Source organism: Botryllus schlosseri, chromosome 3 (genome assembly GCF_051294905.1).
Source record: "Botryllus schlosseri isolate E-star chromosome 3, Bs_hap1, whole genome shotgun sequence".
NCBI classification, from domain to species: domain Eukaryota; kingdom Metazoa; phylum Chordata; class Ascidiacea; order Stolidobranchia; family Styelidae; genus Botryllus; species Botryllus schlosseri.
The window spans coordinates 26,256,031-26,279,666 of NC_137238.1; the positions used below are offsets into that span (position 1 = coordinate 26,256,031).

The following is a 23,636-nucleotide window of genomic DNA, read 5'->3' on the forward strand; positions in this document are numbered from 1 at the left end:
TTAATATTGGCACAAAACAGATGACGGTCGCATGATAATTGAGCTAAATTTGAAATGAAACTCGAGGAGTCCAAAAGGGGTCCGCGACAACAAAAACGTTGAGAACCCTTTGACGACGACTAGTGACGCCATGGATTAAAAATAGTAATATAAACAATAAACATGTAATAAAAAAGGCTCATGCTTTAAACATATTTCTTTTACACCAGCGGGTCTTAACATTAACTAACCCACGAAACACTTACGCTAATCTGGAAACATTCTATACATTCACGGAACCACAAATTTTCGCTGTGTCATAAAATCAAAAAACTACCACAGTACACATTTAACGTCACACCTGAAACATTACTATAGATTGTTGGTTGGCAGCATGAACTGTGCAGTGCATCAATAACATAGTGTTAAAAGAACAAGACCATTAAAATATGATTTCCACACAAGACAAAAACATTATTATAATAAATATCCATTGTAAATCTGCTGTTCCGTTTCAGATACCAGTTCAGAAATGCAAGGCATCACCTTGGATAGTGTTATCGTATTGTTCGGTCGAAACCCAAGCTTGATACCAATTGATTGACAGGAAAGAACCTATAAATATTGGAGGTAGATCTGGCATTTCGTCAAGACTAGGCTTCGATTTTATCCCCACCTCCTCTGTGTAATACATACCCTCACAACAGTCATAATTCGACTATACTGATCGGGCCTAATGCTTGCAACCAACGATGACCAAGGCGGGTGTATCAACAGCTCTGCAGAAGCTGACAGCGAAATGGTTTCAAACCTAAAGTACATAAAAATGTGTGCAAGATCGATTGAATAGCCAAAAAATAAACGGAACAAACATATACATCCTGGAATCTCAAACTGTTGGGTTATACAATGGAATCTTTCGAGTATACGTCTTACCAGTGATGAGCGGATAGTGCTTTTCGAGACTCCTAATCCCTCCGACAACTTTAGTGTCTGAGGACAACTCCCTCCGACTCCGAAGACCTCAATCCCAGAATCCGAGATACTCCGGTGAATGTCGTCAAGTATCCGAAACAGTGGCAGCCATGGTACATGGTACACATGTTACAACATGGTACATGTGATAATATGGTTGGCCTCTTAGTATTGCTTACTCTCCAGTCCCCAATTGCAGTGCAGATGGCTGATTTTTATGCACTTGGCGATCATTTTTGCATGTTACCCGTCATATTACAACTTTACAAGGTGTCAACTGTCTGTGTTTTGGTTTGTAATCATAATCAATAGTGTATTCTGGTCAGAGCTATCCAAAGATATCGGAGACAAAAGTTACAATACTCCGAAATTCTCCGAAAAAATATCTGTAGTAAACTCCGACTCCGCTCCGACTGTCACAAAATCGGCAAAACTCCGCTCCGAATCCACTCCGACTCCGCTCCGATGCTCATCACTGCGTCTTACCCTAATAATTCTAGAAAATTATAAATGCAACTTTTTCTACAATTAAGTACAACTTTATCACGATTTTAGTGCAACAAAACCTTGCCCTACTAATCACCTATGCACAGCATAGTTCTGATCAAACGTGAAGCCGCAGATGAAGTATTGTTTGTTATTAAAGTTAAATCTGTGAGAGTGTGAGTGCGTCAAATTCAATTTTAGTTGCCTTGCAGAAAAGAAATAGAGAAGGCCTAGGTCTGATACGTTCAGATATACTTCTACATCACGAGAAAAACGGAAATTGCACCACGATTATCAGTGAGGTGTAACATTGGCCACGTCATATGCAAAAATCAGTCGGGCATAAAGTCGTGAACTCGTTGATGCTGTCTGATAACTGAAAACACGTTTTGGGAAATTCCCCCGTCAGAGAGACAGAGAAGGAAGCAATCCAAAACAACGAATGATAGATTCGCTTCGGACATTTAAAAGAGTTGCACGATGGCTGCAGTACGTTTCTGGTTCTCCGTTCGCAGATAATTGCATTTGGACTAGGTAGCTGTATGACAGGTATACAAGGGTGTGTACTATGCAGATCATTGGTAGTTTCATGTGGGCTTACTGCTATTTTTTGACGCAATGGCGTGCAAGCTAGAAGTCTAACAACCCCAGGCAAGCACGACAGTGCCTGAACTATATGTATATAAATCGCTCGGTCGATTCGCTGTTGTTTAAATTTGAGGTCCTTCCCCATTTGACGGATGTCCAGGCGAGACCGCCAGAATTTTCATAATCACTGGGTCAGCTTTTCAGGCTATTGATATTGTTAAAGTCGCCAACACTGAATTTCGCTGCAATGCCCAGGGTGCAATTTGTAGAACTAGAGGGTTTCGAGTATGGTATTTTATTGTTTTATGAGTTATCGCTATGCTGTTCGGCTTTTTGCGGAAAATAATTTTCTTGCTACGTACCGGCAACAATGTAATTCTTTGCTGTCTCGTCCGGCCGTTCGTGAGAAAGGAAAGCAAAAGTACCAAACTGACAGCTCTGCAGTAGCTGCCAGCGAAATGGTTTCAAACCTAACGAACATCAAAATGTATGCATTGATTGAATACAGCGTAAAAAGAAACGGAATGAGCAGACACCCTGAAAATGTTAAACAGCTGGATTATACAACGGAACCTTTCGAACAATGTTTCCTCTAAGCTGCACACGTGTGCAAATGTGCAGTGCTGACACGGTCTCTGCGCACAGAAAATCTAAGTTGCGCACAAAAAATCCGACGTAATGACCTTTTTTTAGTTGTTAAGCACTGTTGTCCAAGGGTCTGCGCAGTGAGTTGGTGAGTGTGCGCAGACTCGTCGAAAATTAGAGGGAACGTTGCTTTCGAGTATCTCATACCCTAATAATCTAGAAAATTATGAATGCAACTTTTTGCTGCATTTTTTGTTTAAATCGAGTGCAACTTTCTCACGATTTTAGTGCAACAAAAACTAGCCCTACTAATCACTAGGGCTGGGCAAAATCGAGTACCTGAGTGATTCGATTCTGAATCACGTAATATGCTTCGAGTCGAGTAATCGAGTATCACTCAATATGACGTCATAACAGAATGTAAAATTTCAAAGTTCAAATATGTACCTTTTATTCGTCCACAAAGAAGATAATGCCTGTTATCCATCACATTAAAGATACTTTGGTGTTTTTTCGGCCTTACCGATTTCATTGCACTTGCTGACAATGTTATGGGAAGATATGACTTCAGCAATATGCTATTTTCAGTAACGTTCCTAGCTCTGTACTATATGTTTTGTATGCTACGATACGGCCAAGCAAGGTTTCAAGGCTTCAACAGTGAAAATTAGTATCGAAACTATAATTCTCGGTGATAAATTAACTTTCAGTCGCGAGGAGCGTATAATTTCAGTACTCGAAAAAATCGTCTTTCACTACTCGACTCGAATCATTAAAATTAATACTCGATTCAGATTCGAGTACTCGAATCATTATGCCCAGCCCTACTAATCACCTATGCATAGTATAGTTGTGATCGAACCCGAAGCCGCAGATGAAGTATTGTTTGTTATTAAAGTTAAATCTGTGAGAGTGTGAGTGGTTCAAAGTCCATTTTAGTTGCCTTGCAGAAATGAAATAGAGGAAGCCTGATTCGTTGAGACACACTTCCACATCATGAGAAGAACGGAAGTTGCACCATAAATATCAATGAGGTGTAGCATTGGCCACGTCATCTGCAGTAATCAGTCAGGCATAAAGTCATGAGCTCCTTGATGCTGTCTGATAACTGAAAACACGTTTTGGGAAATTCCCGCATCAGAGAGAGAAAGAGAGAGAAGGAAGCAATCCAAAACAACGAATGATGGATTCGCGTCAGACATTTAAAAAAAGTTGACCGTGACTGCAGTTTGTGGTTCTCCGATCTCAGATAATTGCATTTTGACCAGGCAGCTGTATGACAGGTATACAAAAGCAATGTTCAGGTCGCTGGTACTGTCATTAACGGCTCTTATATATCTACATGTCACTCGGAATACACCCGCTGTTATAGGCATACTATGCCACATGTAAACATGAAGTTTCTGTGCAGTAGGCTACATAGCCTACGTCTTTCGTAGATGCAGTACACTCAGAATTCAACTTCCCCGAGATTTACCAACGGCGAGCACGTGAACAGGGTTGTATTTTGTGAATTTCAGCGCATTGACTGAGAATCGGGTTGGGAAACTAGGATCAGAATGAGATGTATGATTTGCGCGAAGCTGAGTTATGAGTTGCTTTGACAGAAGATCCTGTATGATCTAAGTATCAGTGCATTTCTACAAAACATTTTGTTGCGTTATTTCGAATGTTATTTACGTGGGATTCAGGACATTATTGTTGGGTTTGAAGCTTTATTTGAGGGGAATCGGGCCGTTTGTTGGGGTCTGGGCTCGGAGTATTTAATATTATCGGGCTTGAAATGGATCACTAATTTTTAAAATGGTTGAATGTCTCATTTTTGTCGAACTTACTTCTGGATTGTAAGTCGTGTCTAAATCAAGCTGAGTTCTTTGTTTGGAGCCTGCACACTATTTAATCGGCACGGTTCAGTCCGTGCTGCAAGAATCCTCACTATCTACATATCTAAATTTGGTTTCTGTTGTAATAATGATTACCATGTGTGAGTGATTTGCAACCTTTCCTTTGCATGTAAATAAATTCTAATTTAAAATCAATGATGATCGATGTAAGATAAGCTTAGGAATCCCGACAATCCGGAGGAAGTTGTAAAACATTGCCCGATTCTAATGACTAAATTGAGATATCACCTGAATTTTCTTCGTCATCTTGCTGTACCAGGGAGTTTCCCTGGTAGTCTGCGCATCAGGCGATGATGTATTGCTTGTTATTCGAGTTAAAATTGAGGGCTGCAATCGATATTAGCTGCCTTGCTAGAGAGAGAGAGAGAGAGAGAGGGACAGACAGAGAGAGAGAGAGGGATGGAGAGGGAGAGAGAGAAGCTCCACAAATACCCATCATTACAGGGGTTATCGCCAGCAACTGCTGACGATTCCCCCCGACGAGTGTCAGCCGAAAATATTACAAATGTATATTAGGGATGGTGAGACCGTGAGGTTCACGTTCGCGTTCTGTGTGTGAACTTCGAAAATTTAGAGGTTCACGTTCACAAACGAACCATTGTAGGTTCTGCACTGTGAACCTTTTTCATATAATGCGATTTTCACTTCATTATAATATCTTTGGTTGAAATTTATTGCATTTCAACTGCGGGCCACTCTATATGCATAGCGCTGACAGCATAAAAAACCAACACTGAACGAGCATGCACGTTGACAATCTCAAAATTTTACTTGCTTTGTTACAAAAGTTTGCCGGATATATCCAGTTTTCAGTTTGTGAATATTTAGTGAATCTCTGGTGTTCGCTTGACCCGCAATCATGCAAGAGCGAAATGATGCTTTTTTTTAACCAATCAATGAAATTGATATCGTTGTCTGATGTAAAGAATGTAGCAGGCGTACGGGATCAATCTTGATTTCATATGTTTGTTGTATCATAAATACCAAATCCGTGCGATTGGGGCGTTGGCTACAGCTGTATAACCTGTTGATGGGGTAATATCGGAGAAAACCCGTTTTATATTCTGCTCAGCATCAACGTAGCAATACTCAGACTCCGAATACATTGTCCGGTCTGGCTTCGACCGTTAAGGCGTAAACTTATATTCCCTTGCAAGCTCTCGTAGAAATTGTTGGCAAAGCGACGGAAGATATTGATTTTATTGAATTATTTTATCATTTGATTGCTCCAGTTGATACATTTGGCGACGTTTAAAACGTCAATATCTACTTCAGCATTGTGGCATTATGTGACTCGAGTCGCCACTAGGTATCGTGTACATTAATTTAGAGCAGAGGTCTCAAACTCAAATATGCTCGCGGGCCAGTTTTCCAGTTTTGACGACGCCGCGGGCCGCAGCATTTATAGGGGTATTCTATGTCTTTCCAAGTAGGATTTATTTGGCGGGAATGAATTGTCCTATTGAAAGTGAGCCGATCCAGCAGACTGACAGTAAACAAAAACACACATCGTCAAAATGTGATTTACTCTGGTACCAATTTAGGCCTGGCACGAAAAGAATCATCACATTTATAACTATTTGAATAGAATTGTTGTTGTACTTGATAAATATTAATTATAAGATATACACACCATATGTGCGGACAAATGTATGATATCATCATAAAAGCTATCGGGTTATAATTTTGCAGTTATACTATGAATATTTTGAATTTAACAGATTGATAGAGAGACTGATCTGATATTAAAACATTTTTAAGTTGAGCAATGTAATTACAATCCAGGATTCGGGTATACTTCTGATAAGTAGGCTATTAATCTCATGGCCAAGTATCTTCAAATATAGGAGCTGAAAAATATATAAATATAATATAAATATATTAATGAATGTGTCCTTGTGATTGAAATGTCGGAACGCCGAAAGGCTCATTGTTGTTACATCGTTGGAGCGTACCACTACGGTTCTCAATACCTTTAAGTAGCCTTAATAACATTGTTTAGCGACCAAAGATGTTACTAGCAGATTGCCAATGGTTGCCATTACTACTTGCTTAGTTAGCGAAATACCAAGCTGCGACCTTCTGGTCTATTACTATTCCCCTGGTACGCGATTAGTTTGTTGCGTCCATGGTTATAACAAATTCACGTCATTCTGAGTCACTCCAGCCCAGTCCACTCCAGTCATTTTCATTTTGCCATCGAGTTAGCCCGAGTCTGAGTAATTCTAAGAAAGGTCGCGTCTAAGTCCAACTCCCAAATTTCATTCACGAATCGTCCAAGGGTCAGGTTTTGTCATCATGAATTGGAAATGTGGCGAAATAGTGAAACTTCCACTGCATGGTAGCGTTTGCAATTAATGTGATAGTGAAGTTTGATGAATACTTTCAGGCTTTCTGGGCAATTTAAGAGGGTATTTTCACTTTATAACCTGAAAAGATATATGTGACACTTATATATTGTCAAAATCTTAAATGTCGTCGCGGGCCTCACAAAATGCTCTGGCGAGCCGCATGCGGCCCGCGTATTTGAGACCTGTGATTTCGAGGCTATCACTTCACTGAAATTTAGGGTTGAAATTGGCAATATGACGTGACGTGACGTCATGAGGTTCACGTTCGCGTTCACACAGAACCTTTCAAAAAGGTTCGCGTTCACACGAACCTGAACCTTTCAGAGGTCCACACCATCCCTAATGTAGGGGAGATGTGGTACCGATGGATCACTGGGACCGAAAATACTTTGAAAATTCTCTATGATAATTCCATGATTACACTCCGTGAGCTTGTCTACAATTGCATGCTGGCAACATCTTTCCTCACATACAAAAAAATTCTACGTGCGCGAACTATGGGGTCTCTCACAGATGTTTTTTGTTTTGGGGGGTGTAAACTAAATTTAGATCGACATATACATTTTTCTTTGTAACCTTCAACACGAACAAACCAGCAATCATTTTTATTGTGAAGTCTAGGGCTTGTATCAGGCTATATAATGGAACCTATTATTTTTTTCAGTATTTTCCTTGAGTGGAATTTTTTTCGATTCATGTGCAAAATTAGTGGGGTGGGGACCGATGATACAATAGCCAAATCAAGCAAAATAATCAAGCATACTAATCATGAAACAAATGAAACATGACTACGTACAGAAAATCTTTATGTAATAATTGCATATGATGTTTTATCGCTATAACGAGGTCTTTGGAAGTCACACTGTCGATTTTCGGGCAATATGTATGTACCCTCAAATTTATAAGTCAAAGCCTAAATCGAAACGTGATTTTATGACAACATTTGAGTCAATATTTAATCTATTTTTTGACGGTTGCGACCGAAAATTCTTCTTTGGCTTGATGTAGGTTAGATTATAATACTGAGCAAGAAAAGTTGTCACATCTGAGTTTTTTAGGGTATATGTGTCATAGGTCCCCGGGTCGTGTGCCATTGGACCCACCGGGTGGGGACCGATGACACGTTCGAGCAACAAATTTTAAACGTCCATAAATATTTTTTGAAAAGACGGATATTCATGTATACGAGCGCGATAGGTAGAGCTTGTATCAAAGTGCTGAGCCAGCAAAAAAACTGCTGTTTTCGGCTGAACATTTTGAGACAAGCGATCATTTTCCAATTTTTGATCCATCGGTACCACATCTCCCCTATATATTGTAATAAATGTATATTGGACTTCGGTACCTCCCAGAAGCTCTACAAATACCCATCATTCGCATGTAAATAAAGAATGATTTTAAATAACTCGTGGTCGATATAAGATCGGGTTGAGGAATCCCGGCATTCTACGGATTACTGAACATTGTCTTTTTCTGAACATTCGTGTTTAAACTTAACCTAGATATCACGAGACTTTTTTTAACGTTAACTTGCTTTACCAGGGGATTTCCCCGGTAGCGTACTCAAACTCATTACTCATCAAGCGAATGGCCACGATGTACTGCTTTCGCTCGAATGCAAAACCGCCGATGCAGTATCGCTGGTTAGTCAAGTTGATGCTGTGGCTGACTGAAATTCAAATAAATGGAGACAAGGTCGGATACGCTGAGACTCGGCTCGATGAGAGTGGGATTTGCAGCACGAATATCCATGAAGCGTAACATCATCTGCGGTAATCTAGTCAACCAGGCATGTGCTTGTTTCTGGTGAACTAAAATACCTAATTAAAACATGTCACGTAATTCACTCGTCTGGGCGAGAAGGAATCGAAGGCAACAAATCAGAGCTTTGATTGCGGCGTAAACACGAGCTGGTTGGAGGGCGAGTGCACTCAATTCGCAAGTGGTGTGAAAGCAACAGTTTGCACCAGAAAGTGCCGTGGTCAGTGACGAAGTATTTATACTTCTCGAAGTATCCAAGAAGTTTTGCATACGTGCAGCACTTACAAATTTATATCTGATTTTCCGCCACATCAAATTCCACTTCGTTATATTTCGATGTTTACTTACTTACTTTTTGCAATTTACAGTTTGCAAATTAGAAGTATTATGTTTTGCCAATGAGAGAGAGAGATACTGACACGATGAAATTAAAAGACCGCTTCACGGAGTACTAGCAATAATTTAATTTACACAAACGTTCGGCCAAGTCCACAATTTTTGTGGTACTTTGGGTGAAATGGACATGGAGTCACCGATTTATTTTAACGAAAGTCTCGGTCAATAACATCTATGGAGCGGGTTGCATAGTTAGTTTCACACTACACTGCCGCCCCTATGACATGTTCCATCACGGTATATATCTCAGCAAAGCCTTTGGAACTACAGCCTTCGTAATCGAACAGTATATGACGTGCCTAATCTGAAACAAGTGCATGGTCTTAAACGTTTGAACGTTACATCCTGATTTAGCAGATCACCGTTGGAGCTTTCTGCAAAATTACATAAAATATATTTATCTATTTACAAAATTTGTATTCATACTTTTTTTTCTATACAGCATCATCTCGTTATTTATTCGTGCTCTGCAGCACTCGCATCATTGGCTCTATCTTCCGGAAGTAAAATTAAACGTAAATGGCATTTTTACGAGCTACTATATATTTTGTAAACGTACTAATCGCACAAAGCGGTAATGTATTATCGAAAGCAATTTCTCCGTATCTCTCTTCCTCTTAACTACGGACCTTATATTACGGGGGAAGGCTCAATTTAATGATATTTTCTGAAACGAGGCGCTGGTGTAAATAAAATTTAGGAATCGCCGTGCTCTCGAAAAACTATCATTTGCGTCCAATAATGCGGTCAAATCCTCATTCATGGAAAATCTTTACCTCTTGCGATGTAGGAGCACGAGCAAAGTTCTCTACGCCGTCCCCATAGTTATATTTCCAGGTTTTGGCAGTCCATGAGATTTTATTAATGAATGCGTTTCAAACGCACTTACTTATTTGAGTAGATTCAAAGTCAGGTGATCATACGTCTATTTAAAGTATAGTTTTCGGTATTTTTTAAACGCACTACTTCTAATCGTACTTGAAGATTTTTCGCATCACTACTTCTACTTCTACATGGGTAGATTTCTTGACTACTTTAACCACTTTTGCGTTTACCTGATTAGCGCTCTATGCAACGCTGAAATTCGGCGAAATTCCCGACTTTCGTTTACAGTATATGTATTTGCTATATTATGCTATTGCAGACATACAATCGCGGTAATGGCTACGAGGATAATATCCCCCACTTTTATTCACATTTTGTCTGGAGCCTGACATTATTCTTTACTATTAGCCTAATTATATATCAACATGAAGCTACTTTACCTGCGTCCATCGGATATACGTTTCACTCAAGATACAATCTCTTCGAGATTCCGCGACGGCGATCACGTAAACACGGTCGCAAACGAGTTGATGAGTGACCACTTTGACGGAGAGGACTTTTCCACGATGGAGGCGTTTCGGGATGAACGGGATCACAACTATTACACGCGAAACAACCGCATGCTGTATGCTTCCCGGGTAGCTGAATGCCTAGGGCGTATCGACAGCATTCCAGTGTTTGAGGACCAGAAACGTACAAGCGATAACAAGAAGTTCACCACGAAAAACAACGGAACTACCATACGCATTCGCAATGACGCTAGAACGCTGAATCATTTCGACAACAAAAAGATGAATCGGTGGGTTACATGAATTGAAGTTGTGAACATGAGTTGTGCTCAGCATGCACGCAAAATGAGATCAAGGCCACTTCATTCAGTTTTGCCAAAATAGTCTTTCGAATCGAATCGTGAATTTAGCAAAGGTGGTCCGGGGCCTACGATATTCGAACATCCGGGTGGTCATTAATGAAGTACCTTTACTTTTACGGAGCGCGCTCAAGTAGTTGTTGAGTACGTACACTACTTCACCTTTTTTACGTTTTGTTTTTAGACAAAACTTTTTGCCACATTTGCTTTTGATATGTTTTCGTCAATTTATGAATGCAACCGGGCGATACATTGTCTGCGACACGATAACTGAATGTATTTCCGAAAATTACACCTGCTTGTAGTGATAATAATTAGCCATTTTGCATCAATCGTGGAGCTTCACGTCGCAATGTCTAAATCTAAAGTATAGCCATGTCAGACTAACTGCTAAACGTATGCGTGACCTGGACTATAAATCATCATTTTTGAACTACTTTTACTTTACTTTTTTACTTTCAGACCTATATTTTCTACTTCCTCTTGAAATAGTTTATCCCGCTACTTCCTCTCATAATTGAGTAGAAATTGCCGACACTTCTTCTCCTTGAGAACCAACTCTGCTTACTTTGACCCACTCTCGAATTTCGAAAACGATTCATGCGTTATGAATGCCGAATCGGATGAACCTTCATGCGATTCAACTATATTGCGGTCCGACACGTCGCCAAGTCTCATCAATTACCAATGCGTTGAGTATTTGATGATATCGTTCGATGAAGAGGTACTGTGTCTTATATAGACTCTTTGAAGCCGCTGGCGTCGGGGCCATATTGGGACGTGGTACAAAATCCGATTGAATTATATATCGGTTGGTAACGTACATTACTTTCGATGATCCTAGATGGGTTCCATTTGCATCAATGCATAAATATCGGCTTAGGTTCAAACTTCGAACGGCTCGGGATTCCCTTTTCCCCACCCCTAATTAGGATTCTGAGTTGAAATTGTCTGTTGAATTTTAAGTTCTAAATTTTGTGGATCAATGCAACCATTCGAACAGGATTTGTTTTTGTAACGTTCAGGGCAAGATCGGTGTAATAGTAAATCCAAATCCGAACCCGGAATTGATTTTCGAAATCGTGTCCGAATCCAAGCTCACGTCTGGTATAGCGAAAGATAATTTATTGAGTACATGACCTGGTTCCCACCCAGCAGCGGACTTGTTGTCGAACTCATGGCACGAAATAGACGACTATATTCTGCATAATATAGGTCACCATCTCTCAATACACCCACCAAATACTTCTTTCAGGGATCTCAGCACGAAGAGATACCAGTCGGTCATGCAAACGTCGATGGCACCTCGCCTCCGAGTGGACTGGAGCCTTAAATCCATCCCCCGCCAACAACGAGATCGTTTTGTGAATTATGTTTTGGACATACATGACCGCTCCACAGCAATCTACACTGACGGCTCCAAGCTCCCTGACGGCGCTGGCATAGCAATGTATATCCCTGATGATGGAATTGTTATGAAACAGCGTTGCTCAAATCGATTATCCAGCTGCGACCTAGAACTGCAGGCAATATCATCTGCCTTGGAGTGGATAGTGGATTATGGGGATTCTTCCAATTACGCCATTCTGTCGGATTGCCTGAACTGCATTAAGGTTATCGGTCACTCAGGCAGAGGATCGCATGCGCATCAGCACAGAATCCTGCGTGACATAATTTCATTACATGATCAAGCGAGCAACCTCGGCGCAAATATCGAATTCGTCTGGGTACCAGGGCATGCGGGAATTGAAGGAAATGAAATTGCAGACGAATACGCAAGAGAGGCGGCAAGCGATGAATCGTTTGATCGTGACCCGATCTGGACAATACTAGAGCGCTGAATATTAGAGCGCTGCCGAAAACTCTGTAACAATGAATACACTCGTAGCCAAAAAGAATACAGCTACAAACAGATCTGAAAAACAATTTTTTGCCTGCAGACCTGAAACGAACAACCGTCATTATGACGCATATTATTCGGTCTCCGGTCAGGTCACTTCCGTTTAAACAACGACCTCACTTGTGTTTGTTATTTTCGTCCCGGACACTCTATCACACATACTAATCAGATGCCAGAAATTTCAGTATCATCGCCACTAATTTTTTGTAAATAAAAACGCTGCTTTGGACTCTCCATCGTTTAACTATCCCACAGAGTTCATACTATCCAGTGAACGCTTCCTCTGCATCAGTGGTTCATCAATTGGAGCCCGTTTTCCCGTTAGAGGTTAGTGGATTAGTTTGAAGTTGTCCGTGAGAGGTGGAAATTGTACGGAATAGGCTACAAAGGCGAGTAATTAGATGCTTCGGCAAATTCGTTGCTTATTTAATCCATTGGCTGGGGCAGTGGTTCTCACACTTTTTAGACCACGACCCAAATCTGAGTTTTAGTGACATTTCGCGACCCAAGCCTCACACATAAAAAATGCAATTAAATATTACTATGCTACGTTTAACGGGCAAATATGACATAAAGAACGCGCAGATAAAAGTTGTACACGCAGCGCAGCTCTATGAAACATTTCTGGGGACGCAATTTCAAATTGAGGTACACTATTTTCCTCTGCGGGTCGCATTTGTACTGCATTTTTTCTACTGTCAATTGCGAGGACTGAACTATTCAATTTCATTTCGACGACGGCACATATCAATATCGAAGGCCCACCAGAGACGATCATTTTTATCAAGTTTTTTTCGCAATCGATCTTTTAGGAACCGCACTTTGCCCAGCCGTTTTTTGGCAAAAAGTTCATGTCTTCATGTGTCCGACGCGGATGGGGTTGGCCTCAAAATACCTATGTCTTATAGCCCCGCACCCGCTCGTTACACAGCACATCTACACTACAGCATACCAACCGTCACCGAAGGTGTTTTGCAGAAAAACCAATGTCAATTAGAAGTAGAAGTAATGCGACTTCTAAGATATGTTAAAACTAGTTGAAGTGGAAGAATAAGTTGAACATTTGAAAAGTGATAAAGTAAATAGTCTCAAAAAGAAGACTCAGTCGTGACGTCGCCAATTTTTAGTGGCCGATCGAAGGTGGATGCTTTCGAAATTACAAGCGGTATTATTATTATTATTAATGACGATTTTTAAGTGGCGCGTGTCGCCGTTTCCGGCCTTGTGCACCACGGAAACAAAATATGTTATCAAAGATCGAATTCTCGTACTCTGGGACACCGGTTTATAATAACTTTCAAACTATATATACAAGTTACATGAAATAATAAACTCGGCGACCGGGGTAAATAATTGCGGCATAGTAAGTAAATTGGTTAAAGCAGTGGTTCTTAACCTTTTTTCCTCCAGTGCCCCCTTTCAAAAATCATCGTGCTCCAGCGCCCCCCAACTTCATATTGTAAGGAATGTAATAAAGACAATGAGTAAGAGGGAGGGCTGTAACAGCACTTCGTCAACCCCCTAAAAACGATTGCCTTGCGCACCCATAGCGTGATATACCAAACTTCTGAGGGCTTCGCCCCCACGAACCCCATAGCGTGATTTCGATGGTCAGCAAAGTTTGTGTGGCCTGGTCGCCCTAGGTACCAAAATTTTCTATAATGCATGAATGAATAGGTGGTAATTACATGTATAAGTCGCTATAAACTTTTTAGGTACAAATCTTCGTTACCAGGGCCGTAACAGCACTTCGTCAGCCCTCCCCCAAACAAAAAACGTTGGTCCTGGGCCCCCATCGGGTGATAAACCAAACTTCCGGGGGACTTGACCACCAGACCCCATTCGGCTGTCTGCTATTTGCTGATACTAGGTATATACATTGGGTGTCCATTTACTGATGCAGCAATTCTCGCCCAGACGCGCGAAGCGCGAAAAAATTCACAAATTGATGATTGAATTGGTCAATATGATCGGGAATTGCATGTAAATTGAGATCAATTTTTATCCTCACTCTGCTCACGTAAACAGATTTACCGGTAAAGCTGAGTTATGTGTGATTCAAAAGGTAGGACCCCTCAATAATAATTATACATCTTCGGGCGTATACCCATTGGCAGGAACGAAACGTCACTTCGTCAGGCCCGGAAAAAACTTGGGTCTTGGGCTCCCATAGGGTGAACATCGACCGCCCCCATCACGTTGTTCGCTTTTGCCACGGAATCAGCTGTACTGTTTAGCGAGCCAGTGCTACGCGCGAAAACTTTCGATAATTCATGCTAAAATCGGTCAGTAAGATCGGGGATTACATATATATTGCTATCAATTTCTTGTCCTCTCTGCTCCCGTCACCAGATTTACCGGTAGAGCTGAGTGAGGTGCAATGTTCCCTCTAAGCTGCGCACGTGCGCAGTGCTGACACGATCTCTGCGCACAGAAAATCTGCGTTGCGCACAACCAATCCGAAGTTATGACCTTTTTTTAGTCGTTACGCACTGTTGTCCAAGGGTCAGCGCAGGGAGTTGTTGAGTGTGCGCAGACTCATCAAAACTTAAAGCGAACATTGTGAGGTGTCTTGGAAACTGTAGGGCCCGTAACTAATAATTAAACATATTCAGGCGTGCGAACCCGTTGGTATGACTTCGTTGCATGATGCTATTTCGTGACCTCCTGTCTGCAATATCAAAAAATCTAGAATCGCCCAACAGGGATATCGCCCAACAGGAATATCCCTGTCGCCCAATCGTACTAAACTAAAAGACGCACACGATTTCAAATTGGTATTTCTTCACTGGCATATATTTTTCCCTGCCAGATGGAATTCGTCTTCTGGGTTCAGATTGCCAAGACAGGAACATTCGGTGCCAGTCATTTAGGCGCCCATGGACAATTAAACCTAGGCCTATATGTATTTTGAAGGCTATATATAACGAAGTTTTCGGTGTTAATTTGCTCTGAATACTCATTAAGGATATGTCCTATCACCACATCATCTACTGCGAAGCCATTTCTCTCCAGCGCCCCCCATACCGCCCCCTGAGCCCAGCGCCCCCCATATCGCTCCCTGAGCATTTCCGCCCCCTTCAAAATCGCCAGCGCCACCTTGGAAGCGCTGGGGGAAAGGTTAAGAACCACTGTGTTAAAGTAAGCGGTAAATTGAGCGTGGTACATGCGTCGGCTAGAAATGTTCGGTGAAAGTCATATTTTTCGCAATGCAACAGTGTGTGGTCAACCGTGTCGGGGAAGTAACACACATTACAAAGGGGGGAGTCGGTGCAACCTATTTTGAACAGGTGTGCCAATTACAGGCGGTATCTTTGCGACGAACGCAAACGACTAATGACACTTCAAATTCATGCCATTTTCGAAAATATTCACTTACCGTGATACAGGAGGCTATTTCACCCAATCGACATGATAATATCAATCATGAACACGACGAAAAAATTGCAGTAGGAGCAGTCAAAAACATTGCCACTTGAATGAGCTGAGTAAGTAAGCACAACCGATACTTGGGTACTCCGAAAAAGTCGAATTGCTGATCACTTATGCATAGTATAGTTGTGATCGAATGCGAAGCCGCGAGTGAAGTATTGTTTGTTATGAAAGGTAAATCTGTGATAGTGTGAGTGCTTCAAATCCAATTTTAGTTGCTTTGCAGAAAAGAAAAAGAGGGAGACTAGGCGTGATACGCTCAGACACACTTCCGCAAGATGCGAGAATTTGCACGATGGCTGTAGTTCGTCTCTAGTTCGTTTAGATCAGTGGTTCTTAACCTTTTTTCGTCCAGCGCCCCCTTTCAAAAATTATCATTCTCCAGCGCCCCCCAACCGCATATTGTAAGGAATGTAATAAAGACAATGAGTAAGAGGGAGGGCCGTAACAGCACTTCGTCATCCCCCCTAAAAATGATTGCCTTGCGCACCCATAGCGTGATAAACCAAACTTCCGAGGGCTTCGCCCCCAAGAACCCTATAGCGTGATTTCAATGGTCAGCAAAGTTTGTGTGGCATGGTCGCCCTAGGTAACAAAATTTTCTATAATTCATGAATGAATAGGTAGTAATTACATATACAAGTCGCTATAAACTTTTATCCTCTCAGCCCACGTAATCAGATTTACCAGTAGCGCTGATTGAGCTGTTGTATGGGAAGATGGAGGGCACGTAATTAATAATTAAACATATTCGGGCGTGCCCGTATGTACAATTAATTCGTTACCAGGGCCGTAACAGCACTTCGTCAGCCCCCCAAAAAACGTTGGTCTTAGCCCACCCCCACCGGGTGATAAACCAAACTTCCAGGGGGCTTCGCCCCCAGACCCGCTTTCGGCTATCCATTATTTGCTGATACTAGCCATCTACATTGGGTGTCCATTTACTGAGCCAGGTATTCCCGCCTGGACGCGCGAAGCGCGAAAAATTTCAATAATTAATGATTGAATTGGTAAATATTATCGGGAATTGCATGTATATTGATATCAAATTTTATCCTCTCTCTGCTCACGTAAACAAATTTACCGGTAGAGCTGAGTGATGTGTGATTGAAAAGGTAGGACCCCTCAATAATAATTATACATCTTCGGGCTTATACCCGTTGGCAGGAACGAAACGGCACTTCGTCAGGCCCCCCGAAAAAACTTGGGTCTTGGGCTCCCATAGGGCGATAAACCGACTGCCCCCACCACGTTGTTCGTTTTGCCACGAAATCAGCTGTACTGTTTAGCGAGCCAGTGCGAAGTGCGAAAACTTTCGATAATTCATGATAAAATCGGTCAGCAAGATCGGGAATTGCATATATATTGCTATTAATTTCTTGTCCTCTCTGCTCACGTTACCAGATTTACCGGTAGAGCTGAGTGTGGTGCAATGTTCCGTCTAAGCTGCTCACGTGCGCAGTGCTGACATGGTATCTGTGCACAGAAAATCTACGTTGCGTACAACTAATCCGAAGTTCTGACCCTTTTTTAGTCGTTACGCACTGTTGTCCAAGGGTCTGCGCAGTGAGTTTATTGAGTGTGCGCATACTCATCAAAACGTAGAGCGAACATTGTTAGGTGTCTTGGAAAGTGTAGGGCCCGTAACTAATAATTGAACATATTGGGGCGGGCGAACCCGTTGGTGTGACTTCGTTGCATGATGTTATTTCGTGACCTCCTGTCTGCTATATCAAAAAATATAGAATCGCCCAACAGTGATATCGCCCAACAAGAATATCTAGTTTTAGATATCTCTGTCGCCCAATCGTACTAAACTAAAAGACGAACACGATTTCAAATTGGTATTTCTTCACTGGCATATAATTTTTCCCTGCCGGATGGAATTCGTCTTCTGGGGTTCAGATTGCCAACACAGGAATATTCGGTGCCAGTCATTTAGGCGCCCATAGACAATTAAACCTATATGTCTTTTGTAGGCTATATATAACGAAGTTTTCGGTGTTCATTTTCTCTGAATACTCATTAAGGATATGTCCTACCACTACATCATCTACTGCGAAGCCATTATTCTCCAGCGCCCCCCATACCGCCCCCTGAGCCCAGCGCCCCCCATATCGCCCCCTGAGCGTTTCCGCCCCCTTTCAAAATCGCCAGCGCCCCCTGGGGGGCGCTGGAGGCAAGGTTAATAACCACTGATTTAGATAATAACATTCGTACTAGACAGCTGTATGACATAGGCATACAAACAGACTTGGATTAATAGAAAATTTTCAGCTTTATCGAATTAGATTAGAATTAGAATTAAAGCTACACAGTTTTTCTAAATTATATTAGAGTTAGAATTTGAGGTACACTCTTTATTCCAAATTAGATTAGAATTAGAATTACTGAATTCGCAAAAACTTGGAAATTGAATGAAATTGTGAAATGAGAAATAAACACAGCAAATATCAAGTTCAGTTCATATCAAATCACAGTTCATGCCCATAGACATGAGAATGTTTAGCGTTTGTGCAGCAATCTTGGCTCTTTTTGCACTATACCAGGGGTCAGCAAGAGCCACACGCGGGCCACATGCGGCCGGCGATGTGATTTGTGACTTTGGAAGAGCGCGAAGTATATAAATCATTTTGATATGCGGGAATTGATTTCAGTACAAGTTATTGTAGTTGTTCCAACATAAGCTATTCGCCTATGACCTGGCCAACAACGCTATTCCTCGCTAGCTGAAGCGGCTTCGGCATTCCATCACTGGAGAGTCAGCTGATATGAGCGTATTGTATGACCTACGATGGTCCAGACACTGCCAAAACCGAGACGCTTAGAAAACGGCCTAGGGCTTTCCTATAACATCAATCTTCAAAATGACATCGCTTTTGAGCTAGTAACATGTCTGGCTAACCCCAATATCGATTCACTAGTCGCTGAAACGCGTGGTCAGATATCGTGCACAGCTCATGGTTCAAAATAAAATGAAGTTTGCGATCTTTATACTTGTTGTTGTATTTGTATTTAATATAAAATATTACTTCTTTTGTGGTGACCATGCCCATCGCCCATGTTAGTGATCACGGCGTTGTAGTAACGTAAAGCTTTAAAACGTGGTTTCTCAACTACATGTGTGGCCTATTATGTCTCGATACTGCATTATTGCGGCCCGTGGCTTCTATGAAATTTAAAAAGTGGCCCGCGATCCGTTTTCAGTTGGCGACCGCCATAATATACAGTTCTCCAGCATGGCTGAAAATTATTTCCGGTAGAGCTGATACTGCAGTCATGCCTGCGAGTTCTCGACCAGCAGCCTCTAGAAAGAGGAAAACGATTTTCTCTTTTACAGTAACTCAAAACATCGCAGGCCATGCTCTCACGCTCTGCTGCGAAATATCTTTCCAATTCCTACTCTAATATATTTTCTCTGGTTAGATCTGTAGCTGTAGTGCTAACTTTCTATTTTTCTTCGCTGCTGTTCTGTTTGTGAACGAAACTAGAATGTTGTTCGCAGACTAAAAGCTGCTATGCCAGGATGGCTATTATTCGTCACAATATGACTGTACCGTGTAAGTATGCGATGACGGCTTGGCACTGGATCCTTGTTGACTCGCTGCAAAAATAAGACGTTTTCAGGAAAACAATAAATTAGATTAGAACTAAAATTAGAGTATTGAAACATTTTACAAATTAGATTAAAATTAGAATTAAAGCATAGAAACCTTTAACAAATTAGATGAGAATTAGATTACTGGCATTTCGCTTTAGTTTATTGAAATTGAACAACTGAAATTATCTATAGTTGTCCAAGTCTGCATACGACCGTGATAATTTCATGCACTGCTCTGTTTTGACGCAACTACGTGCAGACGTGACAGTGCCTGAACTACATGTAAATAGATCGCTTGATTGATTCGCTGTCGTTTGAATTTGAGGTCCTTTCCCATTTGATGGATGCCAAGGCGAGACCGCCGAAAATTTGACAGCTCTGAAGGAGCTGACAGCGAAATGTCTCAAACCTAAAGAACATAAATATGTATGAATGATCGGTTGAATAGTGGAAAAAGATGGAACACGCATACACCCTGCAAATCTTAATCTATTGGATTACACAGCGGTAACGGAGGCTTGCGAGCATCTCGTACCCAGATAATTCTAAAAAAATTATAAATGCAACTTTTGTTACAATCAAGTGCAACTTTATCACGATTTTAATGCAACAAAAAGTTGCCCTTTTAATATCCTATGCATAGCATAGTTCCGATCGAACGCGAAGCCGCAGATGAAGTATTGGTTGTTATTAAAGTTAAATCTGTGATGGTGTGACTGCTTCAAATTCAATTTTGGTTGCCTCGCAGGAAGGAAAAAGAGGAGGCCTAGGTCTGATGCGTTCAGACACACTTCCGCATCATGAGAAGAACGGAAATTGCACCACGAATATCAGTGAGGTGTAAAATTGGCCACGTCATATGCGGTAATCAGTCGGGCATGAACTCGGTGATGTTGGCTGATAACTTAAAACACATTTTGAGAAATTCCGCTGTCAGAGATAGAGAGAAGGAAGCAATCCAAAACAACGAATGAGAGATTAGCTTCGGACATTTAAAAGAGCTGCATTGCACGATGACTGCAGTTTGTTTCTCGCCGCGGATTATTGCATTTTTGGCTATAAGCAGCTGTATGATAGACATATACACAAGTGTGTTGAGGACGCTGGTACTTTCATGAGCTGATCTTTCTTTATCTACGTATTTCACAGGAAACACTCGCTATTGTAAAGTGCAGGCCTACTTGCTATATATGAACATGAAGCTGCGTCCGTCTGCTATATGTTTCACTCAGAACACGATCAAAAAGGAATTTACAAACGGTGACCACGCCGGCAAACACGTCAACACGGTCGCAAACGAGTTAGGGTCTCGACATTTGGACGCACACGACTTCTCCTCCGCAATGGAAGTGTTTCGCGATCGGCGCGATTCGAAGTATTACACACGAAACAATCGCATGCTGTACGCTTTGCGAGTGGCGGAACGTCGAGGTGCTCTTGGCGATACACCGGAGCTGCCCGTGCAGCTGGTCCGTCGGGGTTTCAGCGACCGTAGGAGAACCACCACCAGAAATGGCGGCATCACCATAGATCTCCGGAACGGAGCCACAACGCTTGAGCATTAAGACTGCATAGCTTGGGATTTGTGAGTTTCAGAGAAATTGAACATGGACTGAGAATCGGAGATAGAAACCAGGACCGGAATGAGATTTATGATTTGTGCGATCATCGGTTAGGATTTACCTCGAAGGAAGATCCTATATGACAGTGGTCGGGAACCTATGGCTCGCGAGCCATATATGGCTCTTTTGAGTATAAGATATGGCTCTTTGCCAAATATTTATTTTGGTACTGAATTGATAAATATTGCAGCAATGTGTTGGCAAATTTTCATCACGGCCATAACAATTATTCTCGTGGCAGTATCGGCATGTCTTTGAGAGGTAAAGACAATGCCGTCTTCAGGTATAGGGGCTCGGACCAGCTCTTTTTTCAAAATCATCAAATTTTAGTTACTGTCACGCCGGCGGTTAATATCACTCGCGAATTCCATGTACCTGACTCGAAATCTTGAATTGTGCGATACGTTGATTAATTAAAGAGCATAGCAGACATGGCGACACCCATTTCAAAACGCAGTTTTCAAATATGCATTGTCTTGCTGATCTACGGCGCAAAACAAACTGTCGTGGATGTGACATTCACAATTACAAACTCGAAGTCCAAACAACTTCATAGCTATGCACGTTCTTGATTGGTAAGTATAGCGCCGTGTAGTACCGGCGATAAAATGTAGGCGTGTAGCGCCACGTTATGTTACCGGCGAATACTTTGAAGATTGAGAAGTAGATAAGTATTCAGATTGTCGGAATCAGTGTGACAGTCACATTCGATTAATATCAGTTAATATGAATTCTAAACTATACTTCCGATGAATTGCGTTATCATTGGTGAGGCTTGGCCCGTCTGTGACTCACCTCTCGTTTCGAACAATAAATACCAGTTTTACAGAGAAGATATGGTGCACACGAGGAATCCCAGGTAGCGAGTTCGAATTGGTCCTACCATTAACTCATGAATTTTCAATTTTGACGTAACAGTTGGTTGGCATGTATGGCTCTTTGGGAGTTGAGATGAAAATAATAGGGCTGACATGGCTCTTCGGACAAAAAAGGTTCCCGACCACTGCTATATGATATCGGTGTCAGTGCATTTTCACAGAACATTTGTTGCGCATTTTGCTCTAATTAATGTACAGTGAGACAACTAGAAGTGTCTAGTTTTCCTAGTCTAACTATCTAGATTTGGCTTCGGTAGTAATATTGCATATATCATGAGTGTGTGAATTACTGACTATCATTTGCATGTAAATAAAGGTCAATTGGAAATTACTCATGGTCGATATAGGATAGGGGTTAGGAAGGAAGTCCAACACACCAGGAATTATTAAACATTGTCTTTTTTGAAGATTGGTGTTCGTCTTCGAAATACTAAATTTAGATGTCACGAGACTGCGTTAAGCGTTACCTCGTTGTTTACGAGGGGATTCACCGGGTACGCATCAGGGCTTCGGTCGAATGGCGATGACGTATTGCTTGTTATTCGAGTTCAAGTTGACAGAGATCTGACTGATTTTAGGTGCATTGCTTTGCGGTGCTCACTCACTGCTAGCTACTAATGGTGCTATTCATGGATTCACATTGCACAATTCACACGCGAGCTCAACAACACAAGGAGTATTCGACTGTGCAATTCGTATCTTTCGATATAGTCCTGAATAAGGCAATGTGTATATAAGTCCTTTCAACTTTTATCTTATCTCCACGCGAATTTATGTAGATTAGATGAAGCTAAACCTGTCCGAATTACGAGTTATTGCTGTTGATCAGTTCCTGTTTACAAGGCGTCAATGTTTGGAAGTGTATGCAATGCGTGAGCATCATCGAATCATCGAAACATAGGCAGGAAACATAAAATACAAAAAACTATGAATACATGTCCACTATACTGCAGTTTAAACTAGAACTAGAGCAAGAACCACTCAAGTTTCAAAATTAGCAACAAGAAGTAGAACTAGAACCGTTCAACTTTCAGAATTCGCAATTACAACTAGAACAACTAGAACTAACGACCTTTAAAAATCCGCAATTAACTAACTGAAACACAATTTACTGGTTTCATTTCCCAAGCAACACATCCATTTTTATTTTATTGGAGTCGCCATCGGATATTTTTTCCACAAGCATCAGCACAAATTTGAAGCGGGAGGGGTTTCGACCCCCTAATACCCACGCCAAGCTAGCAATGGCTGCAAGAACATCATACAACAGAACACCGCTATCACGATTCACGCCCCGTGTTTTCTAGTTGCTAGGACACTAAAGATGTTTTCAAATGTGCAACTAGAACTATAGAACTTTAAGAACTCACTCTAAAAAATAGGTATTGTTTGTAATTTGTACATGTGTGACACACAAAAAAAAGCGCAAACACTCTCCTATATATTCACTTGATCGAAGGTTATTCACTCTAGTTTACACAATAT

General features: G+C 41.5%; 2 protein-coding genes across 2 annotated transcripts in view; both read left to right on the forward strand.

The window, feature by feature from the left end:
• Nucleotides 1–22,482, forward strand: part of LOC145436253 (uncharacterized) — a 34,740-nt gene extending 12,258 nt beyond the window's left edge. Inside the window, exon 2 of the mRNA XM_080313618.1 lies at nt 20,801–22,482. Within this exon, the coding sequence (XP_080169744.1) occupies nt 20,842–21,216 (375 nt within the window). The 5' untranslated portion in view covers nt 20,801–20,841 and the 3' untranslated portion in view covers nt 21,217–22,482. The remainder of the gene's footprint in view (nt 1–20,800) is intronic.
• LOC145436240 (uncharacterized) lies at nt 8,211–12,852 on the forward strand. Its single transcript, XM_080313601.1, has 2 exons — nt 8,211–10,649; nt 11,974–12,852. Exons 1-2 carry the CDS (start codon nt 10,276–10,278, stop codon nt 12,557–12,559), a joined length of 960 nt encoding a protein of 319 aa, XP_080169727.1. The 5' UTR covers nt 8,211–10,275; the 3' UTR covers nt 12,560–12,852.
• Nucleotides 22,483–23,636: the final 1,154 nt, after the last annotated feature.